At 32.7% G+C, this 24,916-nt stretch overlaps 2 protein-coding genes across 2 annotated transcripts in view; one reads left to right on the forward strand and one right to left on the reverse strand.

Annotated features, from left to right (window-relative positions):
• Window positions 1-101: 101 nt before the first annotated feature.
• The window catches only part of LOC134277619 (GPI inositol-deacylase-like), a 33,194-nt gene continuing 8,379 nt past the window's right edge, over window positions 102-24,916 (forward strand). Inside the window, 20 exon segments of the mRNA XM_062759951.1 lie at window positions 102-278; window positions 929-996; window positions 1,165-1,185; window positions 1,299-1,363; window positions 2,629-2,717; window positions 2,899-2,941; window positions 3,234-3,325; window positions 3,982-4,078; window positions 5,506-5,663; window positions 5,962-5,994; window positions 6,119-6,171; window positions 6,291-6,357; window positions 6,445-6,609; window positions 8,876-8,950; window positions 9,103-9,155; window positions 9,352-9,415; window positions 10,789-10,863; window positions 11,544-11,775; window positions 11,988-12,057; window positions 12,276-12,420. Coding sequence (XP_062615935.1) covers window positions 144-278; window positions 929-996; window positions 1,165-1,185; window positions 1,299-1,363; window positions 2,629-2,717; window positions 2,899-2,941; window positions 3,234-3,325; window positions 3,982-4,078; window positions 5,506-5,663; window positions 5,962-5,994; window positions 6,119-6,171; window positions 6,291-6,357; window positions 6,445-6,609; window positions 8,876-8,950; window positions 9,103-9,155; window positions 9,352-9,415; window positions 10,789-10,863; window positions 11,544-11,775; window positions 11,988-12,057; window positions 12,276-12,420 — 1,800 coding nt within the window. The 5' untranslated portion in view covers window positions 102-143.
• LOC134277605 (uncharacterized) lies at window positions 19,426-23,992 on the reverse strand. Its single transcript, XM_062759927.1, has 2 exons — window positions 23,579-23,992; window positions 19,426-21,005 (listed from the first exon to the last, which is right to left on the reverse strand). The coding sequence occupies exon 2, from the start codon at window positions 20,952-20,954 to the stop codon at window positions 19,683-19,685; it is 1,272 nt and encodes a 423-aa protein (XP_062615911.1). The 5' UTR covers window positions 20,955-21,005; window positions 23,579-23,992; the 3' UTR covers window positions 19,426-19,682.

The following is a 24,916-nucleotide window of genomic DNA, read 5'->3' on the forward strand; positions in this document are numbered from 1 at the left end:
TCAAATTCAGGAACGTGTCTTTTAAACATCATAGCTGTGTTATTAATATGACAAAAGTTATCAAATGTCTTCTTGATAATTGACTGAATACCTAAACGAATTATTTCTAGAGAGGGCTATTTTGTTTAACGTAAGCCGGGAAAATGGCGATACTCACCAAACTTCTGTACTCAGCAGTTTGCATTGCTGTCATATTATACGGCATTATAGATGTCCTTACAAATTATGAACAGAATAAATGTCATATGACGTTCATGTTCGAACAACCGGAATATTTGGTGCGTATTTTATTTAATGGTTTGTGTACTGTGTTTTACAACAGAGTAAATTCCGACGAGGCTGAAATAACTAAGATTTTGAAAAATGGTGTTCTAGACTATTTCTAGTATAAGGTTCGGGTTGGGAAATCGTTTACTGTAATATTTGGATTTTTTATTAAAGGAATTGTTGACTAAATATTGATTAATGCCATTTGGTCCCAAATTAGTAATTTTTTATAAAGGTGAAAAACTGGAATGGTGGAAATATTACTAATTTAAATTTGTGTGTTTGTCTTTAGGTGATGGGTTGAGAAACTAGGATGTCTTTTGACATTTTACATGATGCTGATCATGCATATACATGTAGTCAATAATATAAATGTATGCATATTCAATCAATCAAAACAAAATATATATTTAGATTGAAATATGGGGGTAATTTGTTTTTAAGAATAATGGCATATGCAGCTTGAGAATATACAAGTAGTTCAGAAAATAATCCTATTAATTACAGAGTTGCAAATCTCTGATTAACTTGTGCAAGTGCATGTTTTACAATATTAAAAAAAAATAGAATAAATTTAAGAAACTACCACCGAAAAAACTATTTTTAAAACAATTGAAACTTCGTTTTTATTATCAGGATAATGTTTATATTTGTTTTTCAGGAGATTCCCCTAAGCAAGCCTATTAAAGAAAAGTTTCCTCGATACAACTTGTATGTATATGGTGAAGGGTAAGTGTCCTTTTTTCTATTTTTAAGAAGTCGCTTTAAACATGATGAATATAAAATACTATTCAGTGATTCTCCTGTTTGTGAGGTAAAATTTGAAACACTAGGCGGTTGTGCATATATAATCCAATCCTGGACTCTTTAGTTATATTTTTTCTGTTTCTTTTGTAGAGTTTATGCCAGAAACCTGGAGTGAGTAGCAGAATATTGTGATATGAAATTCTTGAAGATTTTAATTTGAGAAAATAAGTTAGTGATAGTTTAAGATAAAAGAAGTGTGATGAGTGCAATTTCTTTAATTCCAGGAAGATGAATTTTCAAGGCATTCCAGTTTTATTTATACCTGGAAACTCAGGCAGCCATAAGCAAGGTTGAGTATCATATAGGGCTGCCATGAATCAGAAAATTTTCGAATCGATTCGGTTCAAACAAAAACCTTGATTTTCGAATAATTTCGATTCGATTATAAGAAATAGAACTTTTTCTCTTTTTTGTTTAAAATCTGTAATGTTTTATCATCATGATCTTAAGATATTCTAATAAATAATAAATAGTTATAAATAATTCATACTTTTATAGGATTTATTAAGATAAATTGGAATGTAAAGCCAAGAAAACAAAGAAAATACTTAATGTTCTAATTACAAAGTATGACCCAAGAATCAAATGTCCGAAATACAAAGTATTAAAAATACTGGTCATTGGTTTTAAAAGATGAAACATGCAAACAAATCTTTCAAACAAAACCAATGAAAAATTATGATTGCATATTATGCTCAACATAAAAGTATTGGTGTTTTGCATACAAGGGCTATTTGCCACAATAGGAACGGTTAGATCTCTGCTGTGATTTATTTTTTTTTATTCACCAATACGATACCAAACCACTTAAACACATTACTGTCATAACAAGAATGTCAATAATTAATTTCACTTTCAAAACGATGTCAATATTAAAAAGAAATAAGGACATTCGCAGCATGGTGTCGGTTCCTCTAAATTCAGAATTACGTGGCTGACGGGTGTTGCCTTTTAGTGAATCCACTTATCCTCTGTGCTGTCTTTCTGTCGAAAATGCAACTTGGGAGTACTATGAGTAGTCCTCCGTCGACTTCTTCGCCGCCATTTTCGTGTTTTTGTTTACTTTATAATGATTTGCCATCATTTCTTCAGATTAACCAATCAGAATGCGCTTAACAACAGCAGATGTTAGTATGAAAAAATCAAACCTGAATCGAATCGAAATCCCGGAAAAACGAACCGAATCGAACCGAAAGATTGTGAATCGCAGTTAACCGATATTTCGGTTAATCGTGGCAGCCCTAGTATCATCATATTAATTTTTAGAAATTCATTAATATCAATTTTTCATTCAGCAAGAAAGATGCCCTAAGTAAGGTTGAGTGTATTCATATTAATTTTAAGAAAACTGTTGTAAATTTTTCATTCAGCAAGAAAGATTATTTTATCATCCAATTCATATTGGAGAGAAATTGTTTATCATAAGGAGCAATATTTCTATTTAGCTTGTAAAAAAAGCATAAAAAAAATAACTTGAAATTTTCATAATTATAATAACATGCAATTTTAATTAAAGGCAGAATATCTTGCATTAATTTTTTTGTTTACTTATAGCCCGTTCTCTAGCATCTGTGTCCCTCAGAAGAGCCATGGACAAGAGAACATACTTCTTCTTCAACTATTTCACAGTAGATTTTAATGAGGTAGGAGATTATCCTTATTTCTCCTAGCTTTAATCCAGAAATCTCAATAAAAGCATAAAAGAATGTCATAAAACCAAATTCATTGAAAATAAAACTGTTATATTAATTATCTTTATTCATGAAAATAATCATAATTTTGTAGGAAAATTTAATTCATTGCATTCTTTGTTAAATGTTTTAGGATTTAACTGCGCTCTTTGGTGGTGTACTTCAAGATCAAACAGGTATTATATGCATGCAAGTATGATGAATGGTAGCTATTACAACTCTATATCTTTTCATGTTAAAAAAATTTGTTGACAACTTTACAAAACCACATGTGTATTAATATCATGCTGTGTCACATATGTATAAAGATGATGACAGATTCTTTAATCTGTGATTTTTCTCGATACATTTGAACCATCATGGTCCATTAATTTGTTTTCTTAATTAAATGGTATAAAACTTTCCTTAAAATAGATTAAATATTTTTCATTTTATGAAGTCTGAGAAATTAATTTATTGCTTTGACAGAGTTTGTTCACACTTGTATAAAGAAAATCCTGAGACTGTACAAGAATGCTGAGAACAAACCGTCCACAGTTTTATTGGTTGGTCATTCTATGGTAAGTTTTGTTTTGCACAATATAGAATTATAAAGAAATTAACAGTTCTGTAATATTATAATTTCACAAAAATACATGGAACAATTTCTATATTGCAAGCTTTTTCTGAGTTATCTCCCTTAAAGTGCTTTCAGACTACTAAGGCTATCTAAATTTAATTCCCTGGTTCTCAGGCCAATTTTCTCCAAAACAGATGCGGGAGGGCGGCGTTTTATTTTTCATTTTATTGGCAATAAAATAGATGAGGGAAGTATTTTTTTTAATTTTAATTTCCGAATTTTCTTTAACATACAGATAATTTTTTTAATCACAGATATACTTTCCATTTCTGGTCAAAATTTCTGCTTTATCCATTGCTTAACAGCGTGTAAACATCGTAGGTAATGTCCTCGAATGTATTTTCAAACGAAGTAGCCAAAATCTCATTGTAAATGGATACCGGAAGTGATATTTGAATACTAAACTACGAAACAAATGAGGTCGGATTTTTTTTTCCCGGATTGGTCTCCGCTACACCAACTTTTTATTTTATCAAAAATACAATAAAATCGGCAATGCGGCTACCTCAAAACGGATGCGCGCGGGCCTGAGAACCAAGATTTCAATTTTATATGGCCTAAGTAATAGTAAGTATACATGACTGTTTTATTTCACAGGGAGGAATGATTGCCAGAGCTTTGTTTACTTTACCTGACTTTGATCACAAACTTGTCAACACCATTATCACGCAGTCCACCCCTCATCAAATTCCAGGTATATTCATACCCATTTTGGACTTAATACTTTTAAAATTGAAAAGAGAGTAAGTGTTACATATGATACACTGCCTTAATAATATTGTAATAGATCATAGGCTGCTTCCACTACCGTAAGCTAAATTCACACATGTACAAAAATTCAATCATTTCCACATGTAAATAGAAAATTTGGGTTCAGAACAGTGTAACAATCTATAATCTATTTCCCAATTTGATATTTGAAGAAAATAAAAATACGAGGGTTGATCCAAAAGTTCGTGGAATTTCTTTCTAAAATTTTATCGTGATTTGATGAAATCAATCAACAGGCATTTTCATAATATAGAGTCATAATGCAACAGTATTGGAAAATTTCATCACTTTCCAATCACCAATAAGGTCACACGAGCTTTCTAAAAATGGATAGTTGGGAAACCCGGGGGAGACTTCGACGTAACGTCAAGTTAGATATGTCACGTCACGTTATAGAAGCATTTCGCCCAAATGTCCAATTATAATACGTAATTCTACAAAATGCTGTCTTTTTCTCCATTTTTTTTTCTCAAGAAAAGCCTGGGTATCCTCTCGCACCAACTTATCTTACTTATCTTCATTTTTTACTCATATTTCAAAATACTACCCATCTTTTCATATGATGTTCCAATTTCAGTAGCAATGTCAAGATCAGAACGGCAGCCGACAACGTCCATTAACGCTTTAAATTTGTCTAGGGGGATACGTACTTAAACAGAGCCTCTAAAAAGCGACCATACTTTTTATCAACGTCCATGGAAGTTCTATTTTTCTTAAATTTCTTATGCCATTGGAAAACCAGTAACTAAATGCATTTTTCCCAAGCCTATGTCTATAATATACGCGTTTAAGATCGAGTGATCCCGGGATTTTCACAATACGCGTGACTTGACCAAATTTTGACGTTAACTAACAACTTAAAGATGAGCAATAAATCATCAACTTATAAACTAAATATCCAGTAAAATCAGTAAAACTCTCACACAAAGGTTTAAAAAATATCAAGCAATCGTAATAATGACATAATTTTCCTTTTATATACCACATAGGGCGGTTTAATTCTTATTTCACGAATTAAGAATTTAAATGATAATAAACGCGTCAATGTCTCCCCCGCCTTTCCAAACAACCGTTTCTATGGCAACTGCCATAAAGTTACGATCAAAGATATTTAAAATGTTTTTTAATTTAAAATATTCATCAAGTGTCTATATTTTCATTTGTAATTTTCAACCAATTTCACTGAAAAATAAATGAAATATGAAGAAATTCCACGAACTTTTGGATCAACCCTCGTAAGGTATTAATTGTAGGCATTTTCAGAGACAATGTTTTTCGTGACAGCCCTCAATGTTTAATTTGATAAAATCTGACATTTTTTCTTGACTAACCAATTGTTTTGGTTGACAGTGTTGTCTGTAGACTCCTATATGGCCAGTTTCTACAGGAGAGTCAACAGCTACTGGAGGGAGTATGGTGCCACCAATCTAAGTCATGTGACGGTGGTCTCCACCGGCGGTGGCCACAGAGATTACCAGGTCCGCAATGGACTCAGCTCACTCAAGGGGGTAGGACAAGGTTTTTATTTATTGGTGTGGGCCATTTTCTGAATGTTTTACCATTGTTATTATTTAGTGTTTAGATGCCCTGCTTTACATTAGTAATTGACTCTTTGTCTGTGTGACTATTCCTGCACTAAGATAAAGGGTTTTTATATCGCTTAGTGCTAATAATCTTTGTTAAAAATATTTTGCTTTTGTGAACAAACTTTTTGTTACAGTGATTACTTGTATGAAATTTGTAAGATACATTAACTAGGGTAAGCAGAGGAATAGTCTTTTATAACAGGTCTTGTATTTATTTCAGATCATTGATCCATCAAGAGGGATCAGCTCATCAGTAAGTAATTAATGGAAAATAAAACTTTCTTTTTCAGATGTTTTTTACAGTATTTTCATTACATTGCTACATACCTGAAATACATGTATATATTATATGATATGTATGTACATGAATATTGTAGACCATTTCCATGCCAAAGGCTTGGGTCTCCACGGATCATCTTTGTGCTGTATGGTTAGTTCTCATTTCTTTTTATTTAAAAAATCATGGAGCATTAAATGGTGTGCTTCTCTTCATTATAATTTTTCTATGTTAGGAATTTTGTCAGACTTTGTTGTTCATCTTTGATATAGGTGTAAGGAAGTTGTCATGGCAACAGTGAGAGCAATATTTGATATTGTGGATACATCTACCAATCAGGTTTGAATACTTCTTTTTATTCTTAAAAAAAAGGTAAAATTGAAAATAAGACTAATTTTGATATGTAGCTAAATGTTTGTTTTCCAGATTTCTACAGAAGCAGATCGTAGAATGGACGTCTTTCGTCATTACTTCCTGTCCCACTCTGGAGCCAAAAGATACACAAGGACCTGGACAAAGGAAATCACGTTAGATCCTACAGCCACATGGATGATGGAGAATGATCTCACTTGGGAATTTGCAAGGGACAAGGTAAATCGAAAGAATATATATATATATATTTTAATAAAGAGAAACAATGTACGTTGCCCCCTTTTTAGCTCACCTGAGCCGAAGGCTCAAGTGAGCTTTTCTGATCAAAATTTGTCCGTCGTCGTTGTCGTTGTCGTTGTTGTTGTTGTCGTCGTTGTAAACTTTTCACATTTTCATCTTCTTCTCAAGAACCACTGGGCCAATTTCAACCAAACTTGGCACAGAGTATCCTTGGGTGAAGGGGATTCAAGTTTGTTCAAATGAAGGGCCGGGCCCTTTTCCAAGGGGAGATAATCATGAATTTGTTAAAAATTAATGGCATTTTAAAAAAATCTTCTTCTCCAGAACTGCTGGGCCAGGAAAGATGAAACTCATGTGGAAGCATCCTCAGGTAGTGTAGATTCAAGTTTGTTCATATCATGACCCCCGGGGCAAGGGTGGGGCCAAAATGGCCGACCCAAGTTTTACATAGGAATATAGGAAAAATCTTTAAAAATCTTCTTCTCCAGAACCACTGGGCCAGGAAAGATGAAACTCATGTGGAATCATCCTCAGGTAGTGTAGATTCAAGTTTATTCAAATCATGACCCCTGAGGCAAGGGTGGGGCCAAAATGGCCGACCCAAGTTTTACATAGGAATATATAGGAAAAATCTTTTAAAATCTTCTTCTCGAGAACCACTGGGCCAGGAAAGATGAAACTCATGTGGAATCATCCTCAGGTAGTGTAGATTCAATTTTGTTCAAATCATGACCCCCGGGGCAAAGGTGGGGCCAAAATGGCCGACCCAAGTTTTACATAGGAATATATTAGAAAAATCTTTAAAAATCTTCTTCTCGAGAACCACTGGGCCAGGAAAGATGAAACTCATATGGAATCATCCTCAGGTAGTGTAGATTCAAGTTTGTTCAAATCATGACCCCCGGGGCAAGGGTGGGGCCAAAATGGCCGACCCTTGTTTTACATAGGAATATATAGGAAAAATCTTTAAAAATCTTCTTCTCGAGAACCACTGGGCCAGGAAAGATGAAACTCATGTGGAATCATCCTCAGGTAGTGTAGATGCAAGTTTGTTCAAATCATGACCCCTGAGGCAAGGGTGGGGCCAAAATGGCCGACCCAAGTTTTACATAGGAATATATAGGAAAAATCTTTAAAAATCTTCTTCTCCAGAATCACTAGGCCAGGAAAGATGAAACTCATGTGGAATCATCCTCAGGTAGTGTAGATGCAAGTTTGTTCAAATCATGACCCCTGAGGCAAGGGTGGGGCCAAAATGGCCGACCCAAGTTTTACATAGGAATATATAGGAAAAATCTTTTAAAATCTTCTTCTCGAGAACCACTGGGCCAGGAAAGATGAAACTCATGTGGAATCATCCTCAGGTAGTGTAGATGCAAGTTTGTTCAAATCATGACCCCCGGGGCAAAGGTGGGGCCAAAATGGCCGACCCTTGTTTTACATAGGAATATATTAGAAAAAACTTTAAAAATCTTCTTCTCGAGAACCACTGGGCCAGGAAAGATGAAACTCATGTGGAATCATCCTCAGGTAGTGTAGATTCAAGTTTGTTCAAATCATGACCACCGGGGCAAGGGTGGGCCAAAATGGTCGACCCTTGTTTTACATAGGAATATATAGGAAAAATCTTTAAAAATCTTCTTCTCGAGAACCACTGGGCCAGGAAAGATGAAACTCATGTGGAATCATCCTCAGGTAGTGTAGATTCAAGTTTCTTCAAATCATGACCCCCGGGGCTAGGGTGGGGCCAAAATGGCCGACCCAAGTTTTACATAGGGATATATAGGGAAACTTTTTAAAATCTTCTTTTCAAGTACTTCAAAGCTATGATTAGTGATATTTATATGGAATCATCCTCAGGTAGTGTAGATTCTAATTTGTTCAAACGATGAACGCCTGGAGGGGGGGGATAAATTCAAGCCGGATGTGCTCAGGTGAGCGCTGTGGCCCCTGGGCCTCTTGTTTAAACTACAAATAGCACTTTCAGCTTTAAATGATCACTGTCCAAAACTTTGACATATGTGGTAATGGAAGTAATCATTTTTGGATAAAATAAGAATTGGTATTATCAAAACACGTTCAGTCAAACCTCATCATCTGGAACTCAATGGAATTGAGAAAGAAAAAAAAACGGAGATATATATCTTGTCCTCAGGTTCTTTGAAAATGAAGCTTGTGCCTTGTAGTCATCTACTTTATAATTTTTTCAAACATGATTGGATGACAAATTTTTGATATTTTCCAGGTGAAAGATCCGACCTATATATCTGTTCCCATTGTCAGAGAAAGGGAGGACACTTTTGTAGCAGTGTCAGACATTGTAAGTAAAGTTTGTGCTATTGAACCAGCAAAATTAATTGGGAGGGGAGATACGATAAAAAATCTTAAAACAAGAAATTATTATTACATTTCAGTGACATTATGAACATTGCAACAAAAACAATATTACTTCATTTTATTTTTTGGTTTTAGGATGCAAGTGATTGGATTTGTGTCTGCAAGAGTGAAACTGGAGATGGCAGATGGTTTGTATATACATGTATTTCCCATCATTCTGTCAGGCCTTGTTTCCCTGTTACATAATTTAGAGACTAAGCATAGAAAGATTTTTTTTTAAGGAAAAATGGAGTGCAGCAGAGAAAAGCAAGATTAAGTTATACCTGAATTTTCCATGTTGTATTGTAACAATCAAAATTATCGGATTTCTTTTATCTATTGTAGCAAAAAATGTAAGAATTTATCAAAAAATGGAGAAGCCATTCCACCAAGTGACTCAGGAAGAAAGGTACATGCATATAAGTTCAATTGGAAATACTTGTTATATGTAATTACATGTAAAAGGTACATACGAGGGGTTATCAAAAAGTTCGTGGACTGAGGCTATAAAATTAGTACCATGTAGTCTGTGCTTTCAAAATTTATATGGGACATAAAACAACAAAAAATAAAGAAATGTTAAAAATTTTAGCTTTATACGTTCAATATTTTTCAAATTATCAAAAAATAGAAACGACATTATATGATCACCCGGCGCTGTCGCCGTTTAGTTTCATGACGTCCGACAACGTCATTGTTTTCAATGTTTTCTACCTAGCTCATACACTTATTTTGCTGAGATTGTCTGGAGCTGAGTAAGGACTTAATCCCGCCTTGTTTATATGTCTTTATATTGTCTTTATATTGAACGGCAACTTTCAATAAATATTAATAATATTCCAAATGGATTTATGCAGTGAGAGAGATCCTCACTTGATTGTGCCAGTATATTTTACTTTTGGGATTTCCATATCTACAACAAATAATCAGTCATTTTTTGAGGTGATTGATTTTTCACACCTTGACTAAAAATCGACATTAGCTGTGCATCTCTTAGCTCTCTAAATCTATTTTGACATTACAAGACAAGTAATCTGGATGCATATTATTTCTCCGTAGCCAGTTTAAACATTTCTTAGGTCTATACCAGTTTTTTCAGGGACAAAACTTTATACAGAATGTTGGAAAAGGACACCCCTCCCCCTTTTAACGTCATTTTCAAGGCCTTGTTTGTTTGGACACTCCTTGTTAAATTTTCGATAAAATTTCATATAACTTCCAGAATGAGGTAAAAATTTCATATTTTATGTAGCAATTGTGTCCAAACACATACCTGAATCAACCTGATTTTTGGATGCCATATGTTCATATCAAACCAGTTTTTCTCAGTTACACGTAGGTCGCAAAAACGTTGTGTTCGAGGTTGCGCCACCTGGACATACCATTGCTTACAAAAACATAACTAATTAATTAAAAAATGAAATTTATGATTTATTGTTTATTCTTCAGATGGAAAAGATGATGCTAACAAGATATTTTAAAATTCATTGATGTACCTATAGCGGTTTTAATTTTATGGCGCTAGTCCACGAACTTTTTGATAACCCCTCGTACATGTATAGTTATTTACTTTTGTAATTTTTGGTGTGTGTGACAACATACAAAATTATAATTCGACATGTATACTCCTTTTCCTACAACTTTGAATTAAATTCTTTGTATCAATTTTTTAAACAGTACATGATATCCAAGTAGTTTATTTGCTTGGGAGACTTCACTTTTATAACAAACGTAGACTATAATATTTTAATACTTCATTACATTATTCTGTGCTATTTTCAGGTTATACATATCAACTTAAAGAAACACAAGTCAATGACCCACCTTGTTATTATAGTCCCAAGGACACATGAAAAGGTAAATCTTTTTATAGCTTATCAGCCTTATCTGAGGCAAAGGCTCACCTGAGCTTTCCTAATTGAAGGCCAGGGTGTCTGACGCCTGTCTGTATATTGATCTTTATCTGTGAACAATTTCAATCATTGATCCTCTGGTGAAGGATGTTTAAGATTGTTTTCTAGCAAGAAGTCACATCCTCTTTCAAGAAAAATGTAGAAGGGCCCTTTAAAATGTAATTTCTTAGTACATGTACCAACATAAAAGACTAAAATTAGGTGAAAGCTTTATTTTATAGTTTAGATTTAAGTACATGAAAGTTCTTACTTCTAGACATGGGGAGTCAGCTAGTTTTAACAAAACATTTTCCCATTTTGAATTCATGTGAAACACTACTGGATGTTGATTTATGATTTGAAGAATCTACATTTAGTTTAAATAATCTAAATACAAATCATACAGTACAGACTCTTTTAAATCAGCTTTCAGATTCTTGTGTTTAACTTATAATTTTATTAGATATAATCTTAATTTACAAGAGCTGGAAATACATGTTAATCATGCAGCAATTGTATTTCCCCGTTTCTTCTGTAGTCTGTAAATTGAATGAATGGCAAACTCAAAATTATGGTTTGATTTAAGAAAATAAAAGTATAAAAACTCTGAAATGACACTCTTCTAACCTTGACCTTTAACCCCAGGTAGAGGTGATGGGAGACATTTATCGTAGAGACGACAGACACCTGAGTTATCGAATGCCTGGTTTTATGGACATGCTGATGACCTACCCTGAGAGCGTGACCCAGGGGACCGGGATCCTCACCCTCTTCAATGACACCCTTTTCTATGACCTTCACCTTCTTAATATGGATCTGACTCTCAAGGCCTTTACTGTGAAACTTGAGCCAAGAAAATGTTCCTCAGCTAAACCAGGTTTGAATTACCTCATGTATCTATCAGCATTTTAGTTTGAAAATAGATTTGTTGTGTGTGTTTTGTAGTTATTATTCATTTCTTTAAAGAATTTCCACCTGAAAATGAAAGTATACATTCCTTTCTTCTATGGGTTTTTGATTTTTTTTTATGTATGAGTTGTTTTATTAAATTTTTTATTTTATTGTGTTAACATTTGTATTTGATCTTAGATTTACATGATGGTTATATGATGAAACTCCATGTCCCAGGCAGTAATGAAGACACTATCTCATTTAACAAGTAAGCAACAAAAAGGAAAAAATTAACAAATATAATGTGCCAATCAGAATGGATTTTTTTTTAGCTTTTGTGCAAAATTGACATTGAAGAGACATGTTTGCTAGAGGGGTATATACTTACAAAATTAATGGAAGGATTTTTTTTATATCTACCAATAATATTCATTTTAAAAGACTTTTTGAATCTAAAAATCAAATTAAAATCCAATTTGTTTTCAGATTAAGTGAGACTGGGTATCTTCCACTGAAGCTACAGAGTGGTAGCATAGATAACAGTAAGGATGTGGAACTTAAAGTGTATACAGACCCCACATGTTCCTACCAACTCATGATATTAGTATCACCTGTACAAATGTTAGGGCAGGTATGTTATGTGTGCAATGTGTTGTAATACTGTAGATTGGCAAATAATCACAATGGTTTTAATTTCACTATGTTCATGATTTTTATCATTTTTCCACAAAATTAAATCTGTCATGAATGCTATTAATAGTTTTAAAAACATTTAAATGCTTATACAAAATTTAAATTCATTCATTGCATTGTGAAATTAAAACTATTGCAATTGGTACTTTTTGAGAAATCTTGAAATTTTAACACCATGGAATTAAAACAACTTACAATATACCCTACTACTACCACTGGTGCCATCTGTGCAGATACGTGTAATGAAACAGGTTGATAGACCTGTTGTTAGTTTAGTGACTGAGCAGCCATGCACTTAGACCTTGTTCAGTAAATTTAATCACTGTTGTTATTCAGTTTCAGATGCTATGAAAAGTCAAATCAAATGATTTCTAAATGGTATTGATCTGTTCATTATTGGAGTACTTACTGTTTGGGTTTTAGAATTTCTAATCAAGACAGGAAGAATAACTCTTCATACTCTATGAGCTTCTAGTTGCTATTCCTCATGCAAAAGTCCGTGATTGACTTTTTTTCAGCAAGTTAGAGTTGGATTTGGATAAGTTTTCAGTAAGCTATAGTATTTAATGCTCATTTATTAATTTTCATTTACATGTACCAGTAAACTATTCATATCAACAGAGGTCTTATGAAGAGAGATTAATGATTTAATTTCATACAAACTTGCCACAAAGAATCCTTGTAAAGAAAATAATTTTTATTCAAATGAATTTAAGGGTCAAGCCATCTTCTGAATGGATACAATTATAAATTAGTGAACAATTATTGACATCTTTGAAAATCGAAAACTTCATATAAAGCTAAAAGACATCTTTATGTGAATGAAAAATTCTTGATTGAGAAGTACAACAACTATCAATCAATCCTAACCAAAATGGATTAAGAGAGCAATATATGGCCAGTGGGCCTCTTTTTAATAGATATGATGGTACAATTTGAAATTTGGGTTTGCTATAATAGTTCTTCATAAAGAATTTGTTTTTGTGGCCATTTTGTGAGAAGTATGTGACTCACACTAGTGTTGTCAATTAGAAGTTTCTTTGGGGTTTCTCAATATCTAAAAGATTATGTTTGTTTTTCTCAAAGAATGATTTAATTTTCTATTATTTATTTTTGGCTCTTTACACAATGTATTTAACAAAGTCATTCATTGATGTACTCTTAAGGTTTTATGTTAAATTATCAACTTAAACTGTAAACTTTTCATATTTTTAACTTCTTCTCAAGAACTATCAAGCTTAAAAAAATAAAAATCTAGATATCTACTTCCCAAAAACCACTGGGCCAAAAAAGTTGAAACTTGTGTGGAAGTTTCCTGGGGCATTGTAGATTTTAAATTTTTTAAATCATGACCCCTTGGGCTAGGGTGAGGCCACAATAAGTAATCAAATTTTTGACACTGAAATGTATTGGAATAATCAGTAAAAATCTTTGATTTTTCTCAAGAACATAGGGCCCAGAAAAAATGGGCCAAAAAAGCTAAAATTTATATGTAAACTTCTTGGGGTAGTGTAGATTCTAAATTGTTCCAATTTTGACCTCTATATAGGTTGGGGCCACAATTAGTATTATGAAAGGGAATATGTGGTGAAGTACTATAGGACCAAAGTTACTTGTAAAACATTACTCTTTCAAGTAAAACTCTTGTGTATTAAGGTGCATGTATAATTTTAAAATTTTGAACTGAAAAAGTTCACTCAACATGAGAATATTTTTATTTGTTTAACATTACCGGTATATTATATGACAATATTTGCTCAAGATTTTCACATCTTTTAAATATTTCCTTTTTTTTAGATTTCTCAAAAGTGCTTGAGGGTTGATTAAGGACAATATATGAAACTGAAAACTTACTGCAGTAAACAAGAAAATTTTACACTTCCTTTCTTGGGTTCACATCTTTCATATTCACATACTAGTCCTTTTCAGAAAAGTTGAAAAGAACAAGTTCAAAAATGGCTTTCCAGGAAGTGTGATCCCTTTTAAAATACATGTGTATCTACAAAATATTTAGACAAAAATTTTATGTATTTGAATTTAATGCAGGTTAATTAATTCATTGTATATCAATCTTTCCAACTTTTTAAAGTTTTAACCATCAAGTTTTATGCTTTCTTTAATGCTTTGCAACTACTCATTGCTGAAATTGTAACAGTTTTGCTTTTCTGACAATTACTGTCCATTTCATCCATAACAAAGAAGCAAAATGATGAAATTTTAACATAATAGGCATGCCATATTGTACAATTTGTAGTGTATACTGTGTGTGTTTACAAAAGTATCATTTATACTCTTTTGCAAAATATCTTAATTAGTATTTTAATAGGTTTGTTGACCCACTCTTCAGCTAATATTGACACCGGCATCAAATTAATACATTTATTTCTCTTTCAACATATTTCACATATCAAAAGTAAAATGTGACACTGTTTTAAGTAAATCGGCAGGTGGTTGTCACTGTTACACTGTTCAAAATATTGGAATGACACTTGGGTATTTGATATTAAAACCTGATTTTGTCTCAGTATTTACTAGTTGATAAAAACATCGTTGGAGCTGTCACATTTTCTATTGGTTGTCTATTGACACAAGCTTTTACTGATAGCTCAATGAAGAAAGATGAGTTTATTAGTGTTGTCAGGGGCTTATTGAAGAGATAAAAGGAATTGGGTTTTGCACATCTTTGTTGATAAGCCTGGTAGCTCCCTGAATGTCCTCTTTGTACATATTTGGAACTCTTCAATGCTGAAGGTTTCAAAATGAGGTAATTCACACATATTCATGTCACTGTATGGCATTGTATCAGATTTATATGCACAATATTGCAGATTTTTGGAAGTCCTCAAAGGAATTTAAATTCTTATGTGACATGCTTTGAAAGTTTTTTAATAGTTTATGGAATCTAATAATTTTGGGGTTATCTTCCAAGAAGTATTTGCAATCGAAGATCAAGATGATTTTTTATCATTCACATATATTTTTCTCATTATTACTTACACTTAAGCTATCAACTCAAGTGCAATATGCTTTGAAATTATATTTCTTCAAAACCTTCGTCAGGTATTCAAATATCAAAAATGGCATTTAGATGAAAGAGGAAAATTAACTTTTACCCAGATTTTGTTTTTCAAATCAAAGAAGGAAAAGTTACGAAAAATAAAAATCCTCCAATTATCCTGCCAGCAGGATGAATGTGTAGTACCGGTACTTGTGCATATATCCAAAGGTCTTTGCTGTGCCTCTAAGAGTCCTGATTATCCTTAATGGGACACCTATCATCATAGCTGCTAACTTTGGAGCCAAAGTCAGGAGATTTTTTTGACATTTTGGGGGATTCTTTATTGTCGAGATTATAACCAACTCTATTTCAGCAAAAAAATTGCTAAGTGAGCACATTGTTACTTTTCACCATTAATTCTCCATGCAAATATTGCCTAAATATGTAAATGCATTAAAAACAAAGTTGACAAAAAAGATATCTCAAACAAATGGGCTCTCTGTTCTTTGGCTTTTCCTTTATAGATTTTAAAAAGAAATATTTACACAGACAATTCTATTTTTTTGTCTGTCTTTTTTTAGTTCATTTCACTATGAAGTGTTTTCCTACTCATGAGTACTCTGTTCATCTGTTGGTCTTGTCAGCGTACACATAACTCTTTATGCGTTCCATTATTATGACATAATGGACAAATGAAAGAGAAGACATAGCATCTATGGTTAAGTAAATATTTACCCACTGCTTAGGAAATAATAGTGTGCATGCACAGTGGTTTGCACATGTCAGCTGTCTTTACTGGTAGCTAGGGACTCAAGTATTCCTCAGCTTTCATAAATGAAGCTAACTTTCCCTTCATTAGTTTGAAAATCAATCACCTTATTTTGCATGCATTTTTTTAACCATGATCTAAGGCCAACAAAATGCTTTTTATCATCAGAATGTAAGCATTGCCTCAAAGAAAATTCTTTTGTTCAATATTGATTTCATAAAATTCAGCTGTGAAGTAATTTTCGCAAAGTCATTTCAGCTGATTAAAACTTGTTAGTTAGGGTTGTTTTGTAGAAGTGCAATTATTTTTATCAAGTGGAATTTATGCTGATAAAAAAAGTTTATCTTTAAAGTTATTGTTCATATTATCAAGGACATTTTTCCATTATGTTTGAATATAAATGGGATTTCTCAAGGACATTTTTATTGTCCTCAAAACTGAATTTATGTGTAGGCGCTTCATTAGCTTGCAAATCCACAAAAAAGCAATGTGTTTTAATTAGAAATGATTGTGTAACATTAAATTTTTTTGAAAACATTAAAGTTTACATTATACTGAATGGTTTATTAAATCTGTTCAAGTTATTTTTAGAAGTCATCAAATATAAAATTTAAATGTCTGTTACACAGAATCCGTTTCTAGTCTTTTGAAATGTAATTTAATGATAACACATTACTACAAATACTTGTATTTCTTCCATGATAATTTGAAATTCAATATAATTCAATATTGTTACCATTTATGATTATATTTGGGTATTACAAATAGTTTAAGGCTTTTGTTGATAAAAGTCAGTGCAGATGTCGCCATATGAACCCCTCTGTCCTTCACTTTCTTCTGTCAAGGTCTCTCGACTCGTAACATTTCCTCATCCACCTGTCAATCATCTCGCGACCTTGACATTCCTGTATGTGTTCAATATAGTTCTTCAAATTCTGGTTCAGCTGCTGGAATCGCAAGCTTTCTCCAGTAGGAAGTTTTATCCGTCTACTTGCCATGTTTATTCTGGCATTGTAATTCACGCTGAGATTGTCCATGACTCTCCTGTCGCTGGCAAGGTCCTCAATGGCGTGAGCCAGTCTTAAGGTTCCATTCAAATGATGGGGAAAATCACACAGACTGTCCTGTTTCATTAATTTGGAATCCATTTTTTGAATCTTTGGAGAAAATTGGTGTAGGATGTTTATCAAGTCAATTAATTCAATTATGATTTAAAAACTAAACAAGCAATTTATTGAATCATTTTAATCTTTGTATTTGATGTTCAAGTTTCCCATTTTGGGATAGAGTTATACCATATGCGTAAAAGGTTATTTGTTAATTGAAATATAAGTATCCCTATCATTACCAAGGGTAGGAAACTAGCTGTGGCCTTTTTTGTCTTTAGTAATATGAGACACACATTGTTGCCGTTTTGGAGGTTCGTTTTATCCTTTTTATAAAAGGAGACCATGTGTATTGAGTACTTTAATTGTATGAATTTAGTACATGTATTTTCTATATTGTTTCATTCTAGTCATGCAAGACTCTTTATTAGAAGGATTTTTTCAGATATGTTTTTCCTTTAAACTTTTGGAATGTAAAGGAAAAAACTATTGAAAGAATCTATTTGGTTTTATCAATTTTTCCATAGATTTTTTTCTTGGAAAAGAAATCATTATGTATGCAAAAGAAATCATTATGTATGCATCAGCAAAGATGAAACTTTCTTCATCTCTTTGCGGAGAGAATTTATAATGATGCTTTTCTGACTTTAAACTTGAAAACCATTGATTTATTGAAACTTTTCTCTATACAGCATGATTGATCTTTAATTTTATTTCTTGGTCATTCTCAACTTTTGTTTGCATTCCCAGGGAACAGACCCATTGTGCATTATGCTTCACTTAGTATAGAGAGTTTGCACTTTTATTTGTCATAATTGTTGTTATAAACATTGTATTATAATCAATATGCTAACTTTTATATGCTCTCTTCTTATGTGGGAAAAAATCTTGTATGTCTCTTTTACAGCATTATTCCTTTCATATGGTTTTCTCATAACCATTTGTTGTCCAATACAATTAGCACAAAAATATGACAAAAAGTTTTTATTTCAAATTTGATCAATAGGGAAAAAACCTCTCTATTTAAATTTTTTGAATTTTATGTGTCATTGTTTGATATGTGGAAGTAGGCCAGACTTATAAAAAAGACTTAGAGATGTTTAGTTGTTCCAGATATCAGAATTTTGGCTTGAATGATCTTTTTTTAAACAAGTCCAAAAACTATTTACAAGATTAGAAGACACAACCTTTCAACTGCATCAATTTTTTTTTTTTTTTGGACTTTGACCTTCTTTATGACCTTGACCTTACATTTTTATTTTGCATTTAGCTAAGTTTCAGAGAAATGTACGTCTTCAGTTTGCTTCATTGTTTAATACCCACATCGTTTAAAGAATATATTTTCACCAAATTAAACCAAAAGATATTTTCCAATTCATGCATCATATTTTTTTAAATTTGTAGCATTTGTTTAACAGAGTAGAAAAAATACTTGAAAACTGAACTTTACCCATATTAAGTCAAGTTCTGCTCCTCTAGTCTTGGAAAACTCTTGTAGCTTTTACAGTAAAACTCGTTTAGTACAAACACGGATATTGCAAATTTACGGATATAGCAAAGTTATCTTGGATCCCCAGTTATATAAATTTAACAAATTTCTTATGCAGATATAACAAATTATGGATAAAGCGGAGTAATTTCATAGGTCCCAGCGACTTCGTTATAACTGAGTTTTACTGTACTCTTAAAAAAACAGAAATGGAGACTTATTTCATTTCTTTTCAAAAATACATTTGATTAATGAAGCTTGGTCAGTTTAGCTTAAAAAATAAATTACTAATGGCTATATGTGTTATTTCATATGCAAACAGATCTTTGCACTGAAATACTTATATATCGGAAAACACACCCTTCCCTCATTTCCCTATTTCCAAAAAAAAAAGATGCAAACTAAATTGGACGTTAAACATCTTGTTTTCATCTGTAAAAAATATTTTAGGTCATATGAACACTGATAAATGGGATTTTGAAATTACAGTAAAGTTCCTGTCATTTTGATTTTAATTAGAATTAAATACCATTAAATTGAGTTTTGTTTGAATTCCAAAATGAGTAAATAAGGTACCTGAGTTAGGATAAAATTAAGTAAACAAATAGATTTCATTTCCATTTATTAAAATCAAATGTTCTCACAAACTCTACATTGAAAGACTAGGTTGGCTGTGATCATTATGTAATGCTTAACAACTGTTCTGCTTATTTGGTAACCATTGAATTCCAAACATCTCAAAAATGGGTACATGGTCAATGTAAATAAAAATTTAAAGCAGGGCAAAAAATATACAAAACAAAATCAATTTTAATACTGTTTGTCTGGAAGCCTATAATCATGAATTCTCTACCGACTCCATGCTTTGAGACTTTGAACTACATTTGTGAGATTTTTCGATTTTGTCCATGTTGAGTACACTACCACTGTATGAGCTGAGGTCTTGATCACTGAGCCCATCTCGAGACCAGTTACTAAGTTGTTTGTGAGCCCTGTGAGCTGATACTGAGTTCACATGCCTTTTGAGGGCATTATTAAGTCTTTTGAATGTGGCCCCTCCCTCGGCACGATCGAGAATTATTCTGCCCCCTACTCCAGTGGCCTCAATTCGAGCATCGAAATTTCTGTCCAGATTATTCATCACTTTCCTTTCATGAACCATTTCATCTATGGCTCTTGAAATCTTGGCATTGCGTGTCTGAATATGGGTCCTACTCTCTGACACCGATTTTGTTGAATAGAAATTTGTTTCGTGGTCTTTGGAACATTGAGATTTTGGCACATCACTTTCAGGTAGAGATTCCTCTTCTGGAATATCTTGATACTGAGCACGTTTCTTCTCCACTTTTAATTTGGCACTATGGTAGATATTTGGACTGGATATCTTACAGTCATCAATAGAAATCACATTGAGAAGTCGATTGGATTGAGACCTCACCTGTATCATATCTTGATCGTTGACGTGGATGAGTCTTCCACGACCTTCCATCCTAGAAATACTGCTCAGAGTCTCCGATTCGCCTTCGTCCGACACAGCTTCAATATTATCACTGGTATGCTCTGCCTCTCCTTCACTGTTAAGACCATTGCTGGCTTGTTTGAGAGTTTTATCAATTTTGTCAAAAGCCTCAGTAGCCACATTCTCACTGTTGATTAGCTGTACCTGTTTTGTATTGATTTTCAATAATTGTTTCCCTAACAAGTTTCTTTGGAATAGAGCTCTCTCGCCACAGTAGTGAAGTGACGTTTCCGCTAAGTGATGCGTCACGTCATCCAGATTAGTGTCGCTGTACAGGAAGTGAGGCTGAGGGCCAGAACTCCTGGCACTCCAAAGCCGCTTACGATCATTCCCCTGACTCTGAGTTCTTCCTGCTAGTGCAGACTTGGCACGTTTGTTTGCTCGAGGCGTGTTGAGTCTCGGAAACTGTGACGACTTTGGTCTGAAGTTATTCCGAACGTTTTGCCTCCAGTTTTCAATCTGATGAAGTTTCTGGGGAGGCAGATATGTCACAACTTTGGAATTCTTGTAAATTTGGCCATCTGCTGCTAGCATGTACATTTGGGTCCAGTCCTGGACTTTGTTGTGATACGTAAGCACTTTGGCATCCATACTTAATTCACAATGCCAGTCTACACCCCTTGCTTCTTCTCCATACTACCTCTGGAAATCGAAACAAAAAAGATTAAGATTTCATTGCACAGACTGGTAGTCAATTCTTATTGTGTCGGAAGTGTTTGCATGTGCACAGATTAATTATTTATACATAAAGCATTTTGAAGGGTCAGGTTTTGGCCCATATCCAGAACCCCTGCCAGATTTTGAGCCCCAAAATGTCACTTTTTTCCTCATTTAAAAAGATGACAAATATGAAACATTTGTGTATCCAGTCACAGTGCAAACAGAGACTTTCATTTGTAAATGGGCGGTCTGATCAAATTTACTAAGGGGGGACAGGTGACACAGTAGGAAAAATGCGGCCTCTTTCTTAGTTATCATTTATTTCACCTTTATATCAAAGTATCATATTTAATCTTCTGTCTTTGGCAGGAGTGTTTGATCTAATAAATGAATTGAGCCAATCTAATCTCTCTTAAGTGCAGTCTACTACCTTTAAAGTTCTTTAACTAGTGCTCTTGAAAATGATTATTTTGATATCTCAATTAAAAAAGTCTAATTCTGTTGTAAATTAGGGACTTTTCTATTATAATACAGAAAAAATGTCCAGAGAAAAAAATTGAATAAAAAAAAATATTTTTAGTACTGTAATTTCAAGCCTCATTAGTTGAATTTATGGTGCTTGGCTATCTATTGTTACTCTCTCATGGACAATAAATTTTGAATTCGAGTGAAATAATCGGTGTCAGGTAAAACCTCATAAACAAAAGAGCACAAAAGACTAAGAGTAGTTCCTATATGCAGAGCTATTATCTGTCTCCGAGCAGTGCGCATGCAGGGGTCTGAATTTTGAAGCCGAAACAATGAGAATATACCTCTCAAGTGGCAAAGTACTCCAGTTTTATTTTACAAGTTTTTATGGAAGGAGATTATTTATCAAAATTTTCAATATGCCCCCCTCTCAATGGTTTATCTATCATCTGAAGAGAAAAAAGATATTTTAAATTAAAAAAAATGAGGTATTTACCTTGTTTTTTGCAGTGAAAGGAAATGTGGGGAATTAAACAAACACAGCTGATTAATCACAGGGATTAGGGATTAAATCATTTGTAAATGTACAAATACAGAAAGTGATTATATATATTGTTAAGGGTGTATTTACTCAGCTTAAGAAATGATGTATTTGTTAGGTAATTCAAAATAATTATTTACATGTACAAAGTTCATGTGTTGTGGTCAGCCAAAAAATAAGAAGAAAAACCTAGTCTAAAGATTTATTTTTTTTCTAAAATCTTTTTATGTCGAGTACAAACTTAAATGTCTTAGTTTCACGGTGGTAATTTGTTAGCCTGAATGGGCCATATCAGTGGACATTGGAATTCAAAAGCTGTAATAGTATTTAAAGGAAAAATTAGTGATCCAATGGCTATTACTAGATTGATTGAATGATTTTGATCTTGGTCTAGTGTCAATGAGGGGGAATTACCCCGTCTGATATAATGGAACGGGTATTGCGAGGGCATTTATTTGTGTACATTGCAAAATATTTAGGCAGATTAAAATGTCTAAATGTCTAAATCAGAGTGATATTTTCTGTTCATCATGAGCAAAAGATGCCTACCACTATGTGACTAAAAGAAAACCTTTTATTACATTATCAATTTCAATTTTATGCACATTTCATAATCCATAGGATTATTTTATATGATTTTTCTAATAAAAGATATTATTTAATGGTGATATTAGGACAAAGAATTTATCTTAAGTAGTACATCTGAAAAATCAATGCACAGGGGAATTTTACACATATACTTTGTAATATCTGCAGATTTATTGCTAAATTTCAAGTCTTTTTAAACATGAAAAATAAATCTTTTCTTTTCTGTTTCAAGGTTCGATCATGTCAATATTGACTCAAAACTGATTCTCTGGTTAATTAACTGTGAAATATTTTAAATGAATTCTATTTCAAATGCAGTCACCTAGAAAATTCAAAGTTAAGATATGATTTAAGCTATTTGTGAAGAAAAAAACTTAAAATTTGAAAGAAATATTTTTTAAAAGAAAATTTCGTATTGGGTTTTAGTTTAGAATATTTCCCTTGCATGAATTAAAGACAGAGATTTTATGAGAACACAAAGAATTGAAATTTAGTCTCTTTGGAATCTAATATGATTTATTCAAGGCATTTGCTTGTAATTAAAATATCAGATTGGTTTACATGATATGTGCATGCACTCAGAAATTATGCCAAAGAACCCAGTCTGGAGTTAATTTACATGTATTGTATGACATTAAGATTATAGTTAAGATTGAATGTTCAAAAACTTAACATGTACTTTGGCCAGCATCGTAGTTCATGTTGTTTAATAAAAATTTGATTTTATATAATCTTTTAAAACATATTTATACTTTTAAATAGTTTTCTACCAAGGTGTATATGATATTTTAGCCTGCATACACATAGTTTGAATGCACATTATTAACAATTAATTATCAATGTAATTTGATCAAGTTAAATTTGTGTTTGACTATTTTTTTAAAAGAATTTGTTCTATAATTGTGATATTTACTAAAAATTGTTTATGACATACTTGTTTAAATGATAAGATTCTCACCTTGGAACTCGATATCCACGTGCTCCAGTAATACCCTTGGCCATTGTAAAAATAATGGTCTCAGATAACTGTTACGTTATTTACATGTATTTGTTTAATCCTGAAGGGGTACATCAAGTAAGAACTTCCAGAAACTTTTTGAAACTTTAAAAGCTTATCTTTGCGGTTTTATCCAAAGCCAAAGCATTGGGTTTAAAAATCCTGATCATGCGATGAACCGTGACTTTGGTAATCACCCCGTGAAATCAATAAAAGGTCCTAAATAGATACCAGAAAAAAGGCATTAAAGTCCAAACCTAGTAGGACTGCAGTTTAAATAGTGGAGAACTGTGATAGGGCAAATCCTGAGATTTAATTGTATTGATTCTCCTGATTGGCTATTTTTTGTTCGTTGTTGGACAGCTGATCCGCGATACCACTTCGGGGAGTTAGAATTTTGTCGAGATCTATCGGTTCAGGTCACAGCATTAGTGTCAAAATAATGTGCATAGATAAAGGCATTTAAAAACAAAAGATACAAAAATATATACATGTGTATTGTAGTTTTTTTTTTGTAAATAGAGTTTTGCAATTTTAAAGGGGAAGCTCAAATTTCTTGAAATGTACAAATTAGTGTTGGCAACGAGTACCCGGTTAACCGGTTAACCGTCGAACGATGCGAGTATCGGTTAGTAAAATTGCTATTCGGTTACTCGGATAAAATGCATCTTATATGGTAAATAACTAAAAACTAAAATGTTAATTTGTTTATAAGGGTACAAATAAACATTTCTCTAATTTTCTTTACCGTTAGACTTAATGATCTATGGCTTCACTAATACGATTGTTTGGTTTTCACACTTAATTGATAGCTTAATTGGATTGCCAGCAGGTTATACAAGTTTTGAAGACCCAAGTTATAATTACCTCATTAAATAATTTAAAAAGATGCCGCCAAAGACATGTATAGCTCGGAAGTATTTTAAAAGAACAGCTGATTCTATACCTGTAAAATGTAATTAATGTGAATTGGAAGACTTCAAATTTCTAAATAATTATTCTCCTTGATCGTAACATATATCGGGGGTTGAAAAGTAAAACTGATGAACGCCATTGTAAAATAGCGTGAAACATTGAATATTTAATTTATTTTTCTTCTGATTTAATTTTTTGATTATAATTATATTTAAAATTCAAGATATTGCGTGCGTGTTCTTTTTAAGTTTATAAATAAAGTTAATTCACAATACCTTTGTGTTTTATTAGAACCGATGATTAAAAGATGAGATACATGATACATATGAATAAATCATCCGAGTAACCGGGTACTCGATCGGAAGATTGAGCGAGTAACCGGTT

The sequence above is a fragment of the Saccostrea cucullata genome, unplaced genomic scaffold, assembly GCF_032062105.1.
Source record: "Saccostrea cucullata isolate Sc308-1 unplaced genomic scaffold, CSIRO_AGI_Scuc_v1 ctg92, whole genome shotgun sequence".
In the NCBI taxonomy this organism is placed as follows: domain Eukaryota; kingdom Metazoa; phylum Mollusca; class Bivalvia; order Ostreida; family Ostreidae; genus Saccostrea; species Saccostrea cuccullata.